The sequence below is a fragment of the Podarcis bocagei genome, assembly GCF_964188305.1.
Source record: "Podarcis bocagei genome assembly, chromosome: 11".
Classification (NCBI taxonomy): Eukaryota; Metazoa; Chordata; class Lepidosauria; order Squamata; family Lacertidae; genus Podarcis; species Podarcis bocagei.
Window position 1 is genome coordinate 34,268,914 of NC_138136.1, and position 19,627 is coordinate 34,288,540.

Sequence of the window (19,627 nt, forward strand, 5' to 3'; positions counted from 1 at the left end):
AGAGCTGCCTGTTTGCGGGCTGGGGTCGGGGGAAGCTCGGGCTGCCCCAGCCCCGCGCCTGGGGGGGAAATAATTTTTTTCCTTTATTTCCCCCCCAAAAAACTAGGTGCGTCTTATGGGCCGGAGCGTCTTATGGGGCGCAAAATACGGTAATAAAAGTTTAAAGTTTAAAGTCATAGTAGCTTAGAAAAATGGCAAATATAGGGCAATATCCAACAGTGACAGCCACTTGTGCAATGGGACTTTCCCCCTGACCTGTACACTGATGCCCCTCAAAATCTACTCTGGACAATTGGAGAACCTCCTGGAATATATTGTGCAAGCGTGAAGAGGAAGGGGAGAAAGGGAAAGTCCTATCATGTTCACTGCCATGACAATGTGTATCCCCCATAAGTATCAGTCGTACTATATACACTGAATGACTGTGTAATTTACATTATACCATAGAATGTGCAGCTAGGAGTATCTTAAGTACTGATGCTGCATTTAAGTTAGTGTATGCTTAAATTCAGTAGGAGTCTCCTATTCCTAAAGAAGGAGGCTCCTTTTCAAGAATATCTTAAACCTTTTTAGTTCCAGAAAAGAAAACATCAGTGCTTTATATATGCTGAATTACCACAAAACTACCAGGGCAATCAAAGTGGGCCTTTCCCAACTGACAACAGGAAGATGTGCTTCCTATTAAGATACTAATCAGATGTGTCCTTTGCAATTTTTGTAATTTCATTACTCTATATTCAAAGATCAGATCTCTGGAGCTAAATATTTTAACACAAAGAAGAGACACTAATAAACATACTTACAAACAGACTTAATACTTTATTCATGCATAACCAATTTTCTACCTACCTTTCACTTGGTACTGTGTATTTTGCACATGCGTTGTGGTAGTTAACAGACAAAACATAGATCTGTATTTGACACACATACATGCTATGGGAAGCTGCTATCAAATTGGACTTCCTATTATGTGGAACTGGCATGTGTGTTCACATCAATAACATGACCTGTGGTTGCACTGTGTATAGTCAATGTATTACACTTGCAAAGACAGGTCAATATTCCCATAGCATTAGAAGTAACTCCACCGGGAAAGCTTTTAGACTTGAAAGACTGATAACATTTACTATGAGCTAGTAAATGAAATATATATATACACACACAAATATATTAAATGACATTGCATGTTGATAACTTAATAACCTGGAACACTGTCACAATAACCTGGAACATTGTCACAAACCAAGTCCCACCATTAAAAAATAAAAACTTCCACAGAACAATTCAACGTATTACCAAAAAAAGGAAGTTGCACAGCAATTGATATGCTAACACTTAAACAACCCAGTGCAGTTTGTTATTAACCTTTTCAACCAAATCTTCTAAAAGAATCGTAAGATGCCCAATTACACAGAATGTCATGTTTTTTAAAGTTTCCAAGTCTGTAACTTATGTCGAGTTTCTGCAGTCATATGAATCCAGCTATAATTAGTGCAGCATAAATCTGCTGAATTTCATTTATCTCCAATTTTATTTTCACAGAAAAGTAACTGTTACTGTTTCCTCAATGACTGAAACAGCAAGTGTAACTGACAAGAACCAGTCAGCCAGTGCTATTGAATTAAGTTATTTCTAAGACTGTTTGGTCTATTAATATTATATATTAAAATGCTAGTTGTTGTCTTTCATCCACTGTTCGATCCACTGTATAATCTGATCTAAGTTGTTCTCCATGTCCTCTGGAATGTTGCTGGGCAACTGATGAACAATGTCTTCCTTATATGATGACATGGCTTCTTCATAAATGATCTGAAAAATTTCACATTGAAGGTTGTTTTGAAGCTTTTTTCCTTTGTATCCTCTAAAAAAATAAAATAAGATAAGACTTGAGATAATTTGGGAGCACATTTTAGGTTAAAAAACAGAGACAAGACTATGTACTAACAAGAGGCTTCATCCTAAACCAAATCTGGTACTGCATCTATTTTGTAGCACTGATTTTACCTGCTTTCCAATCTGTTATACAAGACTGAGTTTTCAGTTCGAAGCACAAATACTATATTAAACCAACGCTCAGGAAAGAAGTCACAGCTGTGATAATCAACTATTACACCGCCATCACTCATCTTCTCTTCCAGTTCATCAACTACCTAAAAGAGAATTCATACAAAATAAACTTATAAATGTATTCTTAGTAACAAAATAAAATCCAAAACTGTGCTAGTTTTTAAATGTAAATATACCCTGTCTTCATCTAAAATTGGACATCCATATTCCTCATCAAATCCTTCGTATAGCTCCCCTGTATAATGAGGAAGAAATGGTAAGAATACAAAAAATGTTTCCAATGGTTTGCTGTCAATTGCTTTTTTAAGATATGTCTCTGAAAACCTGTGTGCAGCCCAATATTATAGGTTTTTATTCAGAAATAAGTTCCATAAGTCCAATGAGGCTTACTCTATGCATTTTAGACGTATGTTTAAAAGTTTTTTTTAACAAGCATATCTATAAAAAGAATTTATTCCCTTTAGCATTATAGCTATGGATAGGATTCATCCAGGCATTCTGTCAGCAGAAACTCTGTGCAAGGACTACTGCTTATGTAATGGAGCTTTATCCCTCTCCTCCCACTGAATGCCTCCCAGAATTGGTTTGGGCAGGAAGGGGCAGGGAGAGTCAGGAGAGAGGGGTGGGGTTGTTCCATATGATGAGCTGAAATGCTTGCATAGACAGAATGTTCATAATAGCGCAACACTGAACTCTACCACATATATCTAAACTATACCTACTTACCAGTATATAACTTAAATACGAAATCTACATCAACTTTCAAGTGTTAAGTTCTGTAAAATAAAAACTCACCTTCTTTGGCCAAATCACCCACATTAATGTAAGTAAAATCTGTTCTTGCAGCAATCTCTTTCCCTAGGGTAGTTTTCCCAACACCAGGCGTACCTACAAAGCAGCATATGTCATAACAAAACAGTAATCAATAGTAGCAACTAATAACATATACAGTGGTACCTGTACTTAATTCGTTAAGTACTTAAATTGTTCCGGAGGTCCGTTCTTAACCTGAAACTGTTCTTAACCTGAAGCACCACTTTAGCTAATGGGGCCTCCTGCTGCTGCCGCGCTGCCAGAGCACGATTTGTGTTCTCATCCTGAAGCAAAGTTCTTAACCTGAGGCACTATTTCTGGGTTAGCAGAGTCTGTAACCTGAAGCGTATGTAACCCGAGGTACCACTGTACTGTAATCAACTCCACATGAAAACTGCTACTAAAGGCCCAGACAGGCCTAGTTCAAGCAAGATAGCCAAAGACTTTCCATTAAAAAAAAATCCTGCAGGCGTGTGCATCACACTTTGAATGCTTCTCTATATTAAAAATTGTCTACAATCAGCTTGTATGGCATGTGGCAAAGAGCAAGTTTTGTATTTGCATGTTATATAAAACAAACAAACACGGAGCAGCATTCAAAACAATGTTATAGCCCATTCGATCACATAGTTTGCCTGCAGGCCCCGGCCTCATATTTGAAGTACAACTAGGAGGGTAAAAGTGACATTTACCGAGGCACACAATCAGGTAAAACCAATGAAGCTGCCTCGCACCGAGTCGACCCAAACACACAGCTTTCCAGGATAGGATTTCAGACGGGAATCTTTCCCAGCCTTCTTGTTACTGGTTGCCTTCACCCGAGGACACTAGAAACTGGACCCGGGACCTTATGTTTCTAAAGCACTTGCATGAGATACAAACACAACCCGTTTTGCTCTTACCCGTGAGAAGAATATTTGGTCTCCGCATGTTCGCTTGGGGGACGATCCAAGTGCCTGGAAAGGCGTCACGAAGACACGTGTTCATCTTTCGCGGGGACCTTTCCCAACTCTGCCCGAGTCAGCGCATAATAACAACGTCACAGAGGCCCCTTTCTTCCGCCCGTCTCCTGGTAAATAGGAAGGCGACTCTGTGAGGTAAGAATCACGTATGACATACATACATACATACATACATACGTACATACGTACATACATACATACATACATACATACATACATACATACATACATACATACATACATCAGTTTCGGCGAGCTTTTGGCTTTTCTCTGGGGCCAGAGGGTGACGCCTTAAAGTTTCGCCATCAGTTGGGCGCCCACATGCGCGGGAAGCCCCCAGCCTGAATGGAGGCAGCCTGAGTCCCAGGAGGATAAAGACGCCTCCGGCGGGTATTACGGCACCGCGGCAGGTCTCCCTGGTGATGGAGAAGGGCGAGTAAGGCGCTGCCTGGGCTACAGAAGCGGCGGAGAAGGGTCAGCGCAACACAGTCCGGCAGAGCCGCTCCGCAAGTCACTCGGCTGGACATCCCTGAAGGAGCGGCGCAGTCCGAAGCATGTCCGGTCAGAAGTAAGTCCCGCTGAGTTCGGCTAAGCTGCCTTCCCTTCGCCCTGGAAGATCTGCCTCCCTGCCTTGGTGGCCGTTATTTTCCCACCTGGCCTGGGTGGGCGGGTCCCTGACTGACCCCAGCTACAAAAGCTGCTGAACAGACTCTTCGGCTGCTTTGGTTGCTCGCGCTGTATAAGTTGAATAAATAATAACAATACTGATGCTGATTTTTGTATCTTTATTTCTAGATCATGTTATGATTCGTGTGGAAATTGTTTTAATTTGGTTGTGTACTTTTTGATGTGTTTTATTTATGACTTCTGTTATGTTTGTAATTATGCAAATCTTGTCATGTCATAAGCCGCCTTGAGTATGGTTTTAACTCAAACACCACCATGTCTGTGTGTGAGAGAGAAAGTGTACTCTTTATATTGCATAGCCTTTGGGGATGGTATGACAACTACTGACATTTGTGACTGGGGATGGTATGACAACTTAAATTTGTGACTGAATAGCCAGTGCTGAAGTTTTCGCCTGCTGTATAGATGAAACCTATAGTTGTCTGTGACAGGTTACTGAAATCTGCCTACTACTGCCTGATGTACTAGTACCACTATATTTAAAAATCATTGCAGGAATATGTTTCACAGTCATGCTGCTAATTAGTTTCTGAGGTTTTTCTCCACAACCATGAGTTGGTAGAAACAATCCCAACCCCTTTTGCACCAGTCTGGGAAGGGGGTGGATAAAGTGGAAGCCTGTAGGATCTCTGCCAGTGAAATACAGCGGAAAGACCCAAAAGGCCCTGTGTGAAGAAGTGGCCTGGCATTCCATACAGACTGGTTGAGCAGTGGCCAGGGTTAGGAATGAACCTTTTCTTGGAAAAACAGCACATTTGGAGGAAAATAGCAGCTGGAGTGTGATTTCTCTCTTCCCTGGGGCTACCCCCTCATTTGCAAGGCAGCCGTAGTTGGATGTTTTGCCTAGTTGGACGTCTTAAAATTCTATTTGTGCAAAGTTTGTTTACATAAATATTTTACACTTTTTTAGGTCATTTAATTTAAAGGGCTGTCAGTCATATGCTTTGGACGGAAACTACAAAGGTTGATGATGTCAAAAAAATATTCAAAAAGAAAGATTGCTGCAGTCAATGTGAGTGATTACTTTAAAATATTAAAGATTTTGGATTGTATTATTCTTTAATGCACAGTTGTTATACTCATGTAGAGAAGGATTACTTACTTTATTATCACTTTTCATAACATCAGCCAATGGTAGTTTGGAATGTTCCAGACCAAGTATAATTACTGGAAATAAGAACTGTTGAACACACCATGGCTAAATGCCTGTGTGTGTGTGTGTGTGTGTGTATAAACTTAAGACATACTATTTTCATAATTTCATGCTGATTCCAGACTCCCTTTCTTGTACAGTGGTACTAAGAACTTTGCTTCAGGATGAAAACAGAAATCGGGCTCTGGCGGCGCAGCGGCAGTGGGAGGCCCCATTAGCTAAAGTGGTGCTTCAGGTTAAGAACAGTTTCAGGTTCAGAACGGACCTCCGGAACGAATTAAGTTCTTTACCCGAGGTACCACTGTATTAAAACAAAGTTACTGAATGTTCAATTAGATAGGGCTTAAAAGTTGAAAGGGGGCTTTCCAATAGTATGACAAAGTTGTTGTTGTTATTAAGACCTTGGACTACTCTACTGTAAAATACTAGTTGGTTTAAGAATTAATCATTTCTACCGTGCAATAACTTTTGTTTACTTACATTTTGTCAGGTGACTGATTGGGTGGAGCCATCTTTTAGTGATTTCTGTAAGGATACAATTCTGTCATCTGACATTCTTCATAAGAAGCCATCAACAGATACCAAACACAGTCGGGAAAAAAAAGAGTGTTGCTCTCCGATAGAAAGTTGTAAGACTGAAAGAAAAAAAAGAAAGCCACTTTCTATAGATGAGCAATATAAATATAAACTCTCAAAACAAAACCATAGCCAAAATGAATCTTGGGTGGATAAATACAAACCAAAAACTCAGGTAAAGTTTAAAATTCCTTTAAAACAACAAATAGCTATGTGTGTTGCTGAAGTGTTGTGTCCAAAAGGACAAATAGATAGTGTTTCATTAAGTTGATAGAACATAGGTATACTTGGTTAATAGAAAAGTGTAAGATATATATATATATTTAAATTGTCAGCAAGTGTTTGGAATATTATGCAATAGCAATGGAATATTTTTTGCACTTGTTATTGAGTAATGATATTGACTATGTCTAGATGATCATCTTTCAGCTTAATAAACAGAGATGTGAGCAAGACTTTTGCCCACTTATGGTTGTTTCTAGAAATATGTTGGATGTCCTTTGAATGCCTTGAAAATTAATGCAGATCTAGTCCCTTGGCTCCGATACGTGGCAATTATGTAAGCACATTCCAGTTCATTAAGACAGAGGTCTTGTGGTAGCTTTCAGACTGTAAATGGACCCTTCCTGCAGATGTCCCTTATCTTAGCTCAGGCTTCCTCAACCTTGGCCCTCCAGATGTTTTTGGCCTACAACTCCCATGATCCCTATCAAGCAGAACCAGTGGTCAGGGATGATGGGAATTGTAGTCTCAAAACATCTGGAGGGCTGAGGTTGAGGAAGCCTGTTTTAGCTAGTTTAGTAGGCTGTGGAACTATTTGCAGTCTGAAGGATGCTGCTGAATCTCAGGCCCTGAACTCTGCTGTGTGTGATGTAATCTCCACACTTCGGGGCTTGGAGGTGGGCACCAGATAGCTGGAACCCTAATGGCCTGAATTCTGGCCAAAATGGATCCCAGTTTGGAAGACAAACTGAGCCAGGCCAGTTACGGAAACACAGTGAAAATAGAACAATTTTTATTTTGCTTACACTAATAATTAACTTGTTACAGGTACCAAGAGGATATGCTACAACAGTGTTCTTTCGCAGTATTTAATTCTACTGTAAAATTATTTGCCTGAACTATATATTATTATTTTTCTCATTAGAATGAGCTTGCCATACACAAGAAGAAAATTGAAGAAGTTGAAGCATGGTTAAAAGATCACACATTTCAAAGGCCACCCAGACAGGTAGCATATATTTACCTAGTAGCTTTACCTGCCACTAAGTTTGTTTTGAAGGCTTTGTGTAACTTAAGACTCCTACTGGGAAATGTTCAACAGATTATTTTTTCATCAGAAATGAGGTGAAAAAATAACACAAATCCTGCATGATATTTCATTTTGCAGCAGTATTTGTTACAGTATTTCATGCAGTAATCTGCTTTTGAGATTTGGCACAGTAATTTTCTAGAAGTTTGTAGCAGGAAAATAAATTCTTAGGAAAAATAATACGGTACACTTGAAAATAAAGTTAACATAAACTAGCTTTTTGACATGTGGACTGACATACCATAGGAAAATAGGCATCATTTGATGGCCTTTCCCCTTCCTTTTCTGAACTGCTAGATATGCATTTCACTGTTTGCTTCTTTGCAACCTGGGGAGAGGAACATAGGAGGATCCTTTATATCAATCAGACAATTGTTTTTCCATGTGGCTCAGTACTGTCTGTTGGCAGCAGTTCTGATTTTGAGGGAGCTGATATTCCCAGCTCTACCTGGAGATGCCGCTTATTGAATCTGGGAGCTGCTTCATGCAAAGCCAATGCTTTACCACTGAGCTACAGCTTCTTTTGAGAGGAGTGAATGGCAAAGAGTAAGCTTGGCTCAGAGTAGGCACCCTGAAATTTTTGGGTGCACCTTAGCCATGTTCAATAATTCAAATGGGTCTGCTCCAAATGAAAACTAGTTGCATGTCACTCAGAAAAGTTCTGCATGCATGTTAAGTTTTTCCATATTGCCTGGTGGACTTTGCTGCATTGTGACCTGAGAAATGCTGCGATACTCTGGTATGTACAGAGTATGGTGTGTAACAGAGGGGCATACAAGGATGAATTCAAAGGTGCCGACGTTTGCAGTTGTCAGGGGTTCAGGAGCAGAGGCGAGGGCAAGGGAGGAAACAGAGAGCGAGGGGGAGGAGGCCGAAGAAAAGATGAGTGATGACGACGACCCGAGATCTCTGAGTCTTTCCAGTGAATCAGAAGATTCACAGAAAGGAGCGCCAGTGGCCAGAGCAAGGGGGGAGCCTAGGGGGACACCCCAGGAAGAAGGGTCCAGAGGGGGCTCAGAGGGCAGCAGTTGGAAATCGGGGCCAGCGTCACCAACAGAGCGCAGTGGAGAGGAAGGGCGCCAGGTATCGAGCTCTGGCAGCTCGCAGCAGGGGGGAGGGCATGAGTCAGGAGTGGCCACACCTCCATCGGGGAGCGAAGAAACGGTTGAGCGGAAAGTGGAAGGTTGGGCGCGCGCGCCAAGTTCAAATGCACAGGAAGGTGGCGCAGTAAGCAGCCCGGAAAGGGAGCCAGGTCCTAAAGCCCGACGCAAGGAGACAGAAGGGTCCGGGGGGTCCGCGTCAGAAGAGTCCAGGAAGGAAGAGACCGCGGGGGGCAGAGGGACCCAGAGAAGAACGGTCAGGCGGAAAAGGTGGAGTAAGGCTAGGGTATTAAGCTGGTGTACAGGGGGCGGAGACTCAGACGGAGCTTCGCCGGTCTAAGCCATAAGACGTAGAGCTGCACGCAGCAGCTTGAGAATGGAAACTGTAACTCAATAAAGACTTTTATAAAGTGAACGCTGGCTAGCGTGATCCTCTGTGAGCTAGGATCCTGAAGCAGCTCTGACAGCAGTGTTATACTTGGAGCTAAATCATTGCATGAGAGAAGTCTACATATATTCTTCCTCTTGCACAAGTGTTTTCAGAAGAGCGTTGCTGGCAAGTTCCCTTACACAGTTTTTTTTGTGTGTGTGTGGCGGATTTGGATAGGATCCAAACTGCTGTTAGCTTTTTTTTGTCGTCCTAATTCAAATAAAAACTAGTATTAGGGGTAATAACAAAATGTGTCAAATATTTTGTTTAGGTAGCATTTTATTGCTGCTTCATTTTCCAATTCTTTGCAATATGTATGATTACCTAATAAGCAATTAATTTTACACTTGTATAAGTGTGGTGAAATATTGAATCATTGGAATTGTAATTTGTAATTTAACAACAGAAACTGTGCTAACTGAAAGTGTGGGGAGGAGGGGGGAAATTAATAAAAGTCCATTAAATTTTTATCCTGCTCTTTCCTTCTTAATATAGCAAGTTGGTTTATTATATTGTGTCTTGTAGGAAGGCTCTATTTTATTATTAACTGGTCCTCCAGGATGTGGCAAGTCTGCAACTGTGGAAATATTAGCCAAAGATCTTGGCATTCAAGTGCAAGAATGGATAAATCCTGTATCACTAGACTTCAAGAAAGATGACGTCATAGATTCTTTGAGCCATGGTAAGCATTTACCGTATTTTTCTCTCTATAACACTCACATTTTTTCTCCTAAAAAGTATGGGGAAATGTCTGTGCGTGTTATTGAGCGAATGTGTGGTCCCTGGAGCCGACTGGCCCGAGTACAGGGGCAAAAATCAGGCAAAAATCAGATTGCGCGGAGGAGGGAAGGCTAAAGAGAGGAGGTTGCTGCTTTCCTGCATTTTGCCTCAGGGTCTTACTGCCCACCCTTTTCTGTTTTCGGTTGCTGTGTTTGCTCAAATGCAACAAAGAGCAGGGAAATCCTTTCCCTCCTGGCAAGCAGAGGGGAAAGGAAAGGATCGCGTCCTTCCTTCTAATTCCTTCCTAGTCACACTGCACGCAGGCTCCAGCCCACCCGGCTCAGGTTCCGTCGGCTAGGAGCGCAGCCGACAGCCACCACCTCCTCCTCTCTGTGCTCCGGTGCTGCTACTGCTGCTGCGTCCAGCATTCTAGGTACTCGCAGGCAGCCGGAAAACATGCAGGTGGGAGAGAGAGAGAAAGAGCTGGCTTGGGTGGGTGGGGGGAAACTTTTGCCTTCCTTTCCTCCCTCCCGTTAAACACCTCTCCTGCATTGTTAGCCAGCTGCTTCTCCGCACACCCCTCTCGTGCTCCTTGTCCCTTCTGTGTTTTTCCTTCCCTCCCCACTTAAAACGTGGTTACAAAGCACGGATCCACATGGATCCTCAGGATCTTTGCATTGGGTCACCCCAAATTCACCCTCAGATCACATAGCATGTCCATGGCTACAGCCTGCACCAAAAAAATCACGCACCCACTGTTGCCTGGGGCCACAATGGTGCAAAAACGTGGTTACAAAGCACAGATCCACATGGATTCTCAGGATTTTTGCATTGGGCTACCCCAAACTCACCGTCAAATCACATGTCTGTGGCCACAGCATGAAGCACAAAAATGATACATCCACTGTTTCATTCAGAATTTTTTTTTCTTGTTTTCCTCCTCTAAAAACTATGTGCGTGTTATGGTCAGGTGTTATCGAGCAAAAAATACGGTAATTGAAGACTTTTTGAGTCAAGCAGTTAGAATATATTTGGTAGGTTTGGGTATTTGTCATAATATCACAATCTGATGCCCATCAAATTGTTGTAAGTTTCATTGGAATTAATGAGACTCATTTCTATTTAATAGTGTGATACTTTAGATACATACTCAGATCTTCACTAGTAGACCCTCTTTTCACCCCATGGTTTCAAACATTTTCACATTTCAAAACTGTTAGTTTTGCAGTAATGGGAAGGGAACAGTGGGGCTGGCCTTTCCCCCCTAGTAGATTGGTTCTTAAGCTTGCAGAGCTGCTTTTTCTGGAGAGTATACTGATTTGTACAACAACTGAAGCTCTTAAAATGAAGGTGGATAGGATTTCTAAGTTAAATCAGATATCTTTATCCGCTGATGTAAAATAGAAACTATGAAGATAATATCCGCACTCTTTTTCTTCAAAGATGTGGTATGCTTGTACCACCCACCCAGTTCCCGTAATCTACACCTTTGGTGGATTTTAGCCTGTGCTATTTGGCAGCAGGCAAAAAATGGCCTGTTGCTCTTAAACACCAATTTCAAAGCAGATGGGTCCTAGGATACTGAATCTTCATGTTCATATTATTGTTATTTATAAGGTATACACTGTAAAATAAACTCTCCTGTTCAGAGTCTGATTTTCAGATACTTCCTTATCAGAGCCAGACAGCTCTCTTTCAAGAGTTTCTGTTAAGAGCAAACAAATATGCAAGTCTTCAGATGGTTGGACAATCCATGGAAACTGACAGAAGACTTATTCTTGTGGAAGTAAGTAAAAATAGTTGACTAATTCAAGTTAAAATCTTATGTTTTTTCTTATATTGTAAAGGACACTGTTTTATGTAAACTGCTTAGGGATTTTGAATGTTAAGCAGTATATAAATAAGTAAATAATGCAAGATAGGAGTTACTATAATCATAAGGGGTGATTCACGGGATGATTTGAAAATTTTGTCACTGTAAGCCTACTAAGAGCACAGGAACATTTGGGTTTATCTAAAGTAGCACTTTAATCTAAACGGTTTGTTATTATAAATGTCAAGTAAAATAAGCATATGACTCATATTATAGTCTTAATGGTCACCAACAATATTAATGCTACAGAGATGCTAAACTAGGAATATTGTGAAGAGCTAATATAAGGTAAGGAGAGGATTAGCTGCATTTGTCATGACATAAGACTTCTCTTGACAATTTTCTCAGTTTGAACAGTGTAACTCCAATGATAATGGAAAAAAGCTGGAACAACAGTATTGTATTTGGTTTTTATAGGATATGCCAAACCATTTTTACCGTGACCATAGCTGTTTACATGAAATCTTGAGGTGAGTATAAAGCCATGGTTAGCAATTTGTTTTATCAAAGGGCCACTTTGAGGAATGCGGCTGATGTGCTATAAAATTCCACGAACACAAATGGAAACCTTCACATCATTTAATTTATTCTGATTTTTTTGTGTCTGGGGGTGGAATGTAAACATTTTGAGGTGGGAGGCATTCTTGGGCCAGAGGCTTCTAGTTGCTTATTGCTAGTATAGACTCCTACAGATTGATATCTAGATCAACACTTGCCTTTAAACTTGGGACTTTCTTTTCATTTTTCATTTTAGAAGGTTTGTTCGGACAAGCAGATGTCCTCTTGTGTTTATAATATCAGATGCCTTCAGTGGAGCCAGCAACCAAAGGTCTCTATTTCCAAAGGAGATTCAGGAAGAGCTACATATAGCTAATATTAGGTAAAAGGATCATTAAATGCATTGGTCCCAACTGAGGATTCATTATTAAATGTATATTGACCATCTGCCTCATTAATTTTCTCAGTTTTAACCCCGTGGCTCCAACGACGATGATGAAAGTTCTAAATCGAATAGCTGGAGCAGAGTTCAAGACGGTAGGTCAAATTAAAGCAGCACTGGGACAGTTGCAATATGGTCATATTGTAAAGGTTAGCTGAAGGTATCAATAGAGAGTTATTTAGTCTGCTCCTTCCAAAAAAAATAGAATAACTTTTAACAAGTGGCTTGTGTTTGAGAAGTGGCTGCCAAATGACTGAGGTCTGTCAGCATTTTTCCAGACTACCCTACCTCACAGATCTGTAGTGGGCAACCGTATACAGTGTTCTGAACTCCTTTGAGGGAAAGTACAGGTAAAATAAAACAAAAACAAGCTCAGAAATACATGGATGTATACAAATGGCTTCCCCACACATAGCACTTGTAATTTATTTCACTATCAGAGGAGCTGTAGGAGTTTAGTAGTGTATGGATATGTGTTTATGCTCAGTTAATAGGTGACTTAGAAATGTAAATAATAGTATCATATGCAGCATTGTTCCACCATTGAGTAAGGAAACCTGTGAATGTGTTCTGAGTATCACTAATACCAGGTGGTACACTGATTGAGAGAGCAAAGAGGTGAGAACTAATGGAAGTCTAATCTCTTAGGTTACTTGATGCTGCAAACATCAGTTTAATAAAATCATATAAAGCTTATGGCCAATGTTTATCTACAAAGAAGAAGAGTTTGGATTTGATATCCCGCTTTATCACTACCCAAAGGAGTCTCAAAGCAGCTAACATTCTCCTTTCTCTTCCTCCCCCACAACACACACTCTGTGAGGTGAGTGGGGCTGAGAGACTTCAAAGAAGTGTGACTGGCCCAAGGTCACCCAGCAGCTGCATGTGGAGGAGCGGGGACGCGATCCCAGTTCCCCAGATTACGAGACTACCGCTCTTAACCACTACACCACACTGGCTCTCACAAACTAACAGTAGTCTTGTTGTGCAGACTAAAGACCTTACAGATGCTTTTGCTTTTCTTTGCAGAATGGAGAAAAAACCAATGTCCCTGACATATCTTCATTAGAGTTGATTTGCAAAGGATGTTCAGGTGATATTAGGAGTGCAATAAATAACCTTCAGTTTTCTTCTTTAAGAGGCAAGTATGGAACTTTTTCTGCTTATATAAGTTTGTGTTTTGTGGAAATCATTTTTATTTTAACACTGTTGGGGTAGCCTTGCGGGAACGCTATCAATGCAAGACAAGAATTGAATGTCTCTTGGTTGTTAAATGGGGCTTTTATACTGTGGTGCTGATCCAAAGATTAACAGAAAAGACAACTCTCCGCTTGTGAAATAATGAGCGCACCTTATTTTTCTATTGAATAAAAAATTCTGGAGTTCATGTTTTACAGTCTACCACTTTGTTCTTTTGTTGCTTTTTGATTACCAGACAGCTCATCAGAGAACAACTTTCTGTCGCAGAAAAAGGGGAATTCCACATTAAAATATGATACATTATCTAAAGTAAAGAAGAAAAAGAAATTTGGTAACCAGGAGTTACAAGCTGTTGGCGCCAAAGATTCCTCCATCTTTCTGTTCCATGCCTTGGGGAAAATACTTTACTGCAAAAGTAAGAACACGTTAACCTATTATTCTTAACTCTATTTGTGTGAGGGGAAGAATTCTCATATCAATTATTGACAGCTTCTACATTTGCCAACAACTGATTCATTTACTTTTCTGACTCTTAAGACAATATAAAGAATCAGTAGCTATTGTTTTTTCTAACTGGAATCTGTCACATATGAATTGTGAGCAGAGAGCATTGCACAATTATTGGGAGCAAGCCCTGTCCTATAGATCCATGCCTTGGCATAAACTGAACATGAGTACCAGCTCATGCGCAGGCTTCCATGCAATTAAAACTTGCACACACTACCAGGAGCCTTGGTCACATGGAAGTCTATGTGTGCTGTAAGCCATGTGAACCAGTACTAGCCAAGTTTGAGTTGTAGACAATCCCCTCATCTCTGGTCAGTAACCTGTCTCCATATCCAAATACTCTATGCTTCTCATATTCAATGTAAACTTATATGTAGCTGTAGTGTGTGTTATTTTTACAGGAGAACCAGCAACAGACATGGAGTTTCCTCGGTTACCTGTTCATTTAACAGAATATGAACGAAATCCCTTGCTTGTTCATCCTGAGGTAAATACATTTACTGTTTACTATTAATTGAGTGAAATTTTACTGCTAGTTATCCTATGTAAGTTGTAGATGTAACAATGATATTCTTAATATGTCATAATGCTAACTCATTTCCTCCTGATGCATAACTTTAATTCTGTATGTTCTCCTTTATTTAGGATGTCGTAGAAAAGTCACACATGCCTGGGGACTTATTTAATTTATACCTTCATCAAAACTACATAGACTTTTTCTCTGATATAGATGATCTTGTGAGAGCCAGTGAATATTTGAGTACTGCTGACTTCCTTTGCAGTAACTGGGATGTAAGTTTTAAAAAGTAACAATAGGTTAAAGTAACAAAGCATAGAAATATGAAGGCTTCAGAATAAATGTCAGAGGAGGGAAATAAACATTTTGAACCAATGAAAGTGAATGGCTTCACAATTCCCAAGTGGGTGTGCTAAATTTGTAGGTTCTGTATTTATATATTACCATAACTGTTTCTGCGTATTATTACCGTACTTATTATTAATTAAATTTGTATACCGTCCTTCATCTGAAGATCATGGGGCAGTTCACAACATAAAAACGCAAAATGAAAACAAAATGCATAATAAAATAGAGACAAACCAATAACCTCCCTCCCTGCTTAGAATTGTAACAGACCTCAAGATTTACCTAGTCCACTCCCTTAGACTTGTTGTTCTTGTATGACAGTGAGTTTTATGTAACTTTAAAGCTTACTGTTCATGCTTTGCCTTACCAAACAATTGTTCCGAAGAAAGCATGTGCCATTTTCTAGCTACTCTTTCTATAGTCTGGATAAAGTTGTCGTGTCTCAGATACTTTTTTTAATAGATGACACCCAGCTGAACTCCCTTTCCTCATCCCTACAGCCTCTAACGCACATACCAAATCTGCTCTGGAAGATTGGGGGACCCCTAGAGTCTATCTTGGAGTTGTGAGGGGCTATGGGTAGAGGAAAGGAAGCAGGAGTGGATATCCATGACACAATCCAACAGACATCCTTTAAATTTGTTCCCATGTGTTCGAACCAACAGACTACATGGCATGGAAAAATACCAGCTGTTGCAAGTGTGAGGGGGTGCATTGCTCATTATTCACCATATGAAACTGATAAGTTCAAATCATCAAATGATTTTAACCAATTTAGAAAAACCTGGGAATTTAAAATACTTACCTCAAATAAATGCTCAGTTGCAACTAGGTGAAAACTTGACTGCCAGAAATGCTCCCCCTTTCACCTTGATCTTGTTTTTATCATTTCCTATAGGCAAGACCTACACTCCGGGAGTATAGTGCATCCATAGCCACAAGGGGCGTAATGCATTCAAACAGATCCAGAGCCTCTGCTCAAAGCAAAGGAGGAATGGGCTTTCGACCCCTTCATAAACCACAGTGGTTCTTAATAAACAAAAAGGTAACTATTTTGAAAATGATATTCTTTATTTCAACGTTTATTGTAAAACGTTTTACATTTATTGTAAATCATAACCTAAAATAGAAACAGTAAATTAAGTAGAGCTTTCTTAGTATCATTCTCATCTGATTTGTGGTGTAGGTTAATAATGCTGTAAGATTGCCTTAGCTTGCATGTTTGTGATAAGCATATTCATTACAAGATTAAAGAGTTATTTAATAAGATTAAGGTTTCAGTTTAAGTTTCAATTAAAGGATTGCCTTGTGCCATCTAGCCAAGGAAAATATTTTAGATGAATCATTCCTGCAGTGTAATCTAGGACCAGCTTGACTACACAAACAACCCAAGAAGAAATATATTTAGCGGCTACCACAAAATAGCATTTGGTCTGGGGAAAATACATTTCAGCATACTCTGTAACATGGTTAGGAATAAAGAAGTGTACCTCTTGGATTTTTAGTGTAGCAGCTTCAAGTAAAAATGGACAGGCCAATTTTGGAACCTTCAAATTATGCTATCTCCAGAAAAATTAAATAAGAAAATCAAAATGGAAAGAAATAACTTGATGCTTTAAGCTCCTGCAGCTGTCTAGGCGACGTATCACACCACATCTCAATAGTTATTTCCTGGATAGTGTTGCATGCTTGTTTTAATGTTGGGTTTCTAAGGCATGGAAGTTCTGGCAAAATAACCTCCTAATATTTATAATTGGTAGAGAGTCAGAAGAGAAATTTTGTGGTTTAACTGTAGATAATATATTTTACTATTAGACTTCTTTGTTCTGCCTCCTTATAGTTTCAGGAAAACTGCATTGCTGCAAAATCCCTCTTTTCAAGTTTCTGTTTACCACCACTGTGCCTTCAGACCCAGCTGTTACCTTATCTTGCCATGCTGACAAATCCAATGAGAAACCCAGGTACTTTTGAAAAAACAAACAAACCCTTTTTTCAGAAAATGTATTGGAAGTTCTTAGCCAAACTCTGATGGTAAGCAGTTAGTACTCAAATTAGTACTGATAATTTACTCTTAACCTTGGTTTAACACCACATGGGAGGTGTTGATTGTGCTCTGTAATGTCAGTTCTCTAAGAGTTTGTATCAGCACATCTGCTGCTTTGCCCTATTGCTTCAACATTGTTAGTTTTCTCATTGTGCTGCCTGTAGCTTGTTTGCATACCTGGGCCAAAGGGCTTCTATAGAAGCTCATTTTTTAGGAGCAAGGAGCACTCATTCAATTTTTCCTACAGCAGCATGACAAATGTATTGATTGGGATATGGAGGGTGGCACTTTAGAGCAGAAAAAGCCTTTGGCCATGGAAAATAATGTAATGATTAACCAAACCCTAGATGGTATGTTAATATTATCTATCTATCTATCTATCTATCTATCTATCTATCTATCTATCTATCATCTATCTCTAGTCTAAATCAGGAGTGGAGGAAGTATTGCAAAACAGTCTTAGCTTAAAATGGGACTGTGTACTCTGTATACACAACAAATTCAAGTTCTAACACAATTCTAAGGAATAATTTTTGTATTCTTTCTCAGCTCAGATTACTTTTATTCAGGACATTGGAAGGCTTCCTTTAAAGAAACACTTTGGAAGGTAAATGCCCGCTATGGCTCTTTTGCAAATTGGAATATGTTTGCTGTAAATATCAGTATATACTTTCAGACAGCACTTTGACTACATTGGTTAATTCTCAATCTGTAAGGTGGGAAAAGTAACAATCAACTTGATATGTCACTCTGACCATATCAAGGACTCTATGTGTTTTATTATTTATTCTTTTATTATTTATATCCTGCCTTTCTACATGCAACCCAAACCAGAGTATGTACGGTTCTCAGGCAGTCTCCCATCCATATACTGCCCAGACCTGCTTGCCTTCAGCAAAGTGGAGGCCTCATACGTCTTCAAGACCATGCCCTGGGCTACGTTGGGAGAGGGAATAGTCTGCATATATAAGATATTACTAAGAAGTGTAAAACCTCATGTTGGTTTTAAATTTACAACTATACACTGTGAGATTTGTCCTATAAGGCAATTAACTGTGCTTTCTGTGTTTAAATTCAAAAGCTGGGCTAACAGCAACTAGGCATTTGCAATCTCTCCTCCTTTTCAGTAGTTTTTAAGGGGTCACAATCTGTGGTGAAAGTCAACAGGAAGAAAGTGGTACAGCAAATCATGTAATCCGCTGTCAATACACACAGTTTGGAAATCTGGACTGTAAGGGTTTTTTAGGTGTATTACAAACTAGGCATACAAAACTATTTTCTTCTCGTGTGTCCACACACCTACCTGTTGCTCACTTTAAGAATGCAGCTTTATAAGCTTAACTTCGAAAGGCAATGAGAGAAAAGGAGAAACAGATGTTAGTTTTTATCTGTTATTTGCATACCTGAATTCCTCAGTAATTCTCTGCAAGAGCATAAAATGTTTCTGAACTTTTATTACTTTCATTCCACAACAGGTTGAAGCTTGAAACTCTTACTGATAAAGACTCCGCAATACAGGTCCTAGACAGTGACGATGAAGGGGATTTTGCTGAGATGCAGTCCACAAATGTGCTTACCCAAATGGAGAAAAACAAAACCAGTGAGAAAAATGAACCATATGAAAGTCCTCTTCCTTCCAGCCAATCTAGTGGAAATGAACTACCAGCCAGTCAACCTCAGCCTATTGTAGCACAAGCAATCATGGAGGAAGATGAACTAATCATAGAGGAATATGACAGTGACTAGATGGTGTGAAATGGCAACCCCAAAGCTGTGATAGTGTTTAACATAATTTTAAGTTTAATATTTTATAAGCAGTCTTAGCCAACTGTACTGAGAGTGCTACTACTGATAACTTCAACTTATTTTTCTGAGCTATTATTACTTTGCCAGAGTTTCATGCACCTTCATTTCCAGAGAAACAAATGATACACAAGATATCTGAGTACTGGATTTCCCCAGTACTATTTGACTCTACACTGTAAAGCTTCCGACGGTGTGCACTTCAGTTCAAAATTTTGGTCCCAGTCCGAGAGGTGGTGCGGAAATCAGTATTATGAGACAAATGCACTGGTTTACATGCCTCTTACAGATATTTGGAGGGACACTGTCAATAGTTTTGTTAGAATTTCACAAAAGTAACCCTTACCTGCAGTGATAGAAAACCTGTACAAAGCGTTTAAGTTCTGGGCTGTGTATTATTTAAGATGTAAATAAATTTCTGAATTCCTTGTATGCTTTGTGATTTTTAGATGTTTATAAAATTGAAGCGGGTACAGCGTGTGTTAGATAAACTTGCCTTTGGGCCACAAGTCATTTCAACTGCATCCAAAAAGTGCAACTGGCCCAAACGACCTTTAAAAGGCTATCTCCCTGCC

At 39.8% G+C, this 19,627-nt stretch overlaps 2 protein-coding genes across 3 annotated transcripts; one reads left to right on the forward strand and one right to left on the reverse strand.

The window, feature by feature from the left end:
* Positions 1 to 799: 799 nt before the first annotated feature.
* On the reverse strand, positions 800 to 3,918 carry AK6 (adenylate kinase 6). Its single transcript, XM_081212549.1, has 5 exons — positions 3,783 to 3,918; positions 2,863 to 2,955; positions 2,244 to 2,302; positions 2,005 to 2,150; positions 800 to 1,861 (listed from the first exon to the last, which is right to left on the reverse strand). Exons 1-5 carry the CDS (start codon positions 3,865 to 3,867, stop codon positions 1,672 to 1,674), a joined length of 573 nt encoding a protein of 190 aa, XP_081068675.1. The 5' UTR covers positions 3,868 to 3,918; the 3' UTR covers positions 800 to 1,671.
* On the forward strand, positions 3,910 to 19,484 carry RAD17 (RAD17 checkpoint clamp loader component). Of its 2 annotated transcripts, none has more exons than XM_081212493.1 (17): positions 3,910 to 3,977; positions 5,440 to 5,541; positions 6,173 to 6,433; positions 7,406 to 7,489; positions 9,626 to 9,782; positions 11,470 to 11,606; positions 12,111 to 12,163; positions 12,448 to 12,573; positions 12,659 to 12,728; positions 13,663 to 13,778; positions 14,073 to 14,248; positions 14,742 to 14,827; positions 14,986 to 15,132; positions 16,104 to 16,250; positions 17,046 to 17,166; positions 17,799 to 17,856; positions 18,725 to 19,484. In XM_081212493.1, exons 2-17 carry the CDS (start codon positions 5,497 to 5,499, stop codon positions 18,993 to 18,995), a joined length of 2,055 nt encoding a protein of 684 aa, XP_081068619.1. In that variant the 5' UTR covers positions 3,910 to 3,977; positions 5,440 to 5,496; the 3' UTR covers positions 18,996 to 19,484. The 2 variants fall into 2 exon arrangements, with proteins under 2 accessions (XP_081068619.1, XP_081068618.1); XM_081212492.1 differs by lacking the exon at positions 3,910 to 3,977 and adding an exon at positions 4,273 to 4,410.
* The last annotated feature ends 143 nt before the right edge of the window (positions 19,485 to 19,627 follow it).

What these genes read in the sequence shown, in the direction of transcription:
- AK6 (XM_081212549.1), bottom strand. Translation starts at nt 3,867, where the DNA reads ATGAACACGTGTCTTCGTGACGCCTTTCCAGGCACTTGGATCGTCCCC. An exon ending in ACCAAATATTCTTCTCACGG is followed by an intron (nt 2,956 to 3,782) that starts GTAAGAGCAAAA and finishes GCTGCTTTGTAG; the next exon opens with GTACGCCTGGTGTTGGGAAA. An exon ending in TATAACAGATTGGAAAGCAG is followed by an intron (nt 1,862 to 2,004) that starts GTAAAATCAGTG and finishes TTATTTTTTTAG; the next exon opens with AGGATACAAAGGAAAAAAGC.
- RAD17 (XM_081212493.1), top strand. Translation starts at nt 5,497, where the DNA reads ATGATGTCAAAAAAATATTCAAAAAGAAAGATTGCTGCAGTCAAT. An exon ending in CATAGATTCTTTGAGCCATG is followed by an intron (nt 9,783 to 11,469) that starts GTAAGCATTTAC and finishes TCTCCTGTTCAG; the next exon opens with AGTCTGATTTTCAGATACTT. An exon ending in CTACATATAGCTAATATTAG is followed by an intron (nt 12,574 to 12,658) that starts GTAAAAGGATCA and finishes TAATTTTCTCAG; the next exon opens with TTTTAACCCCGTGGCTCCAA.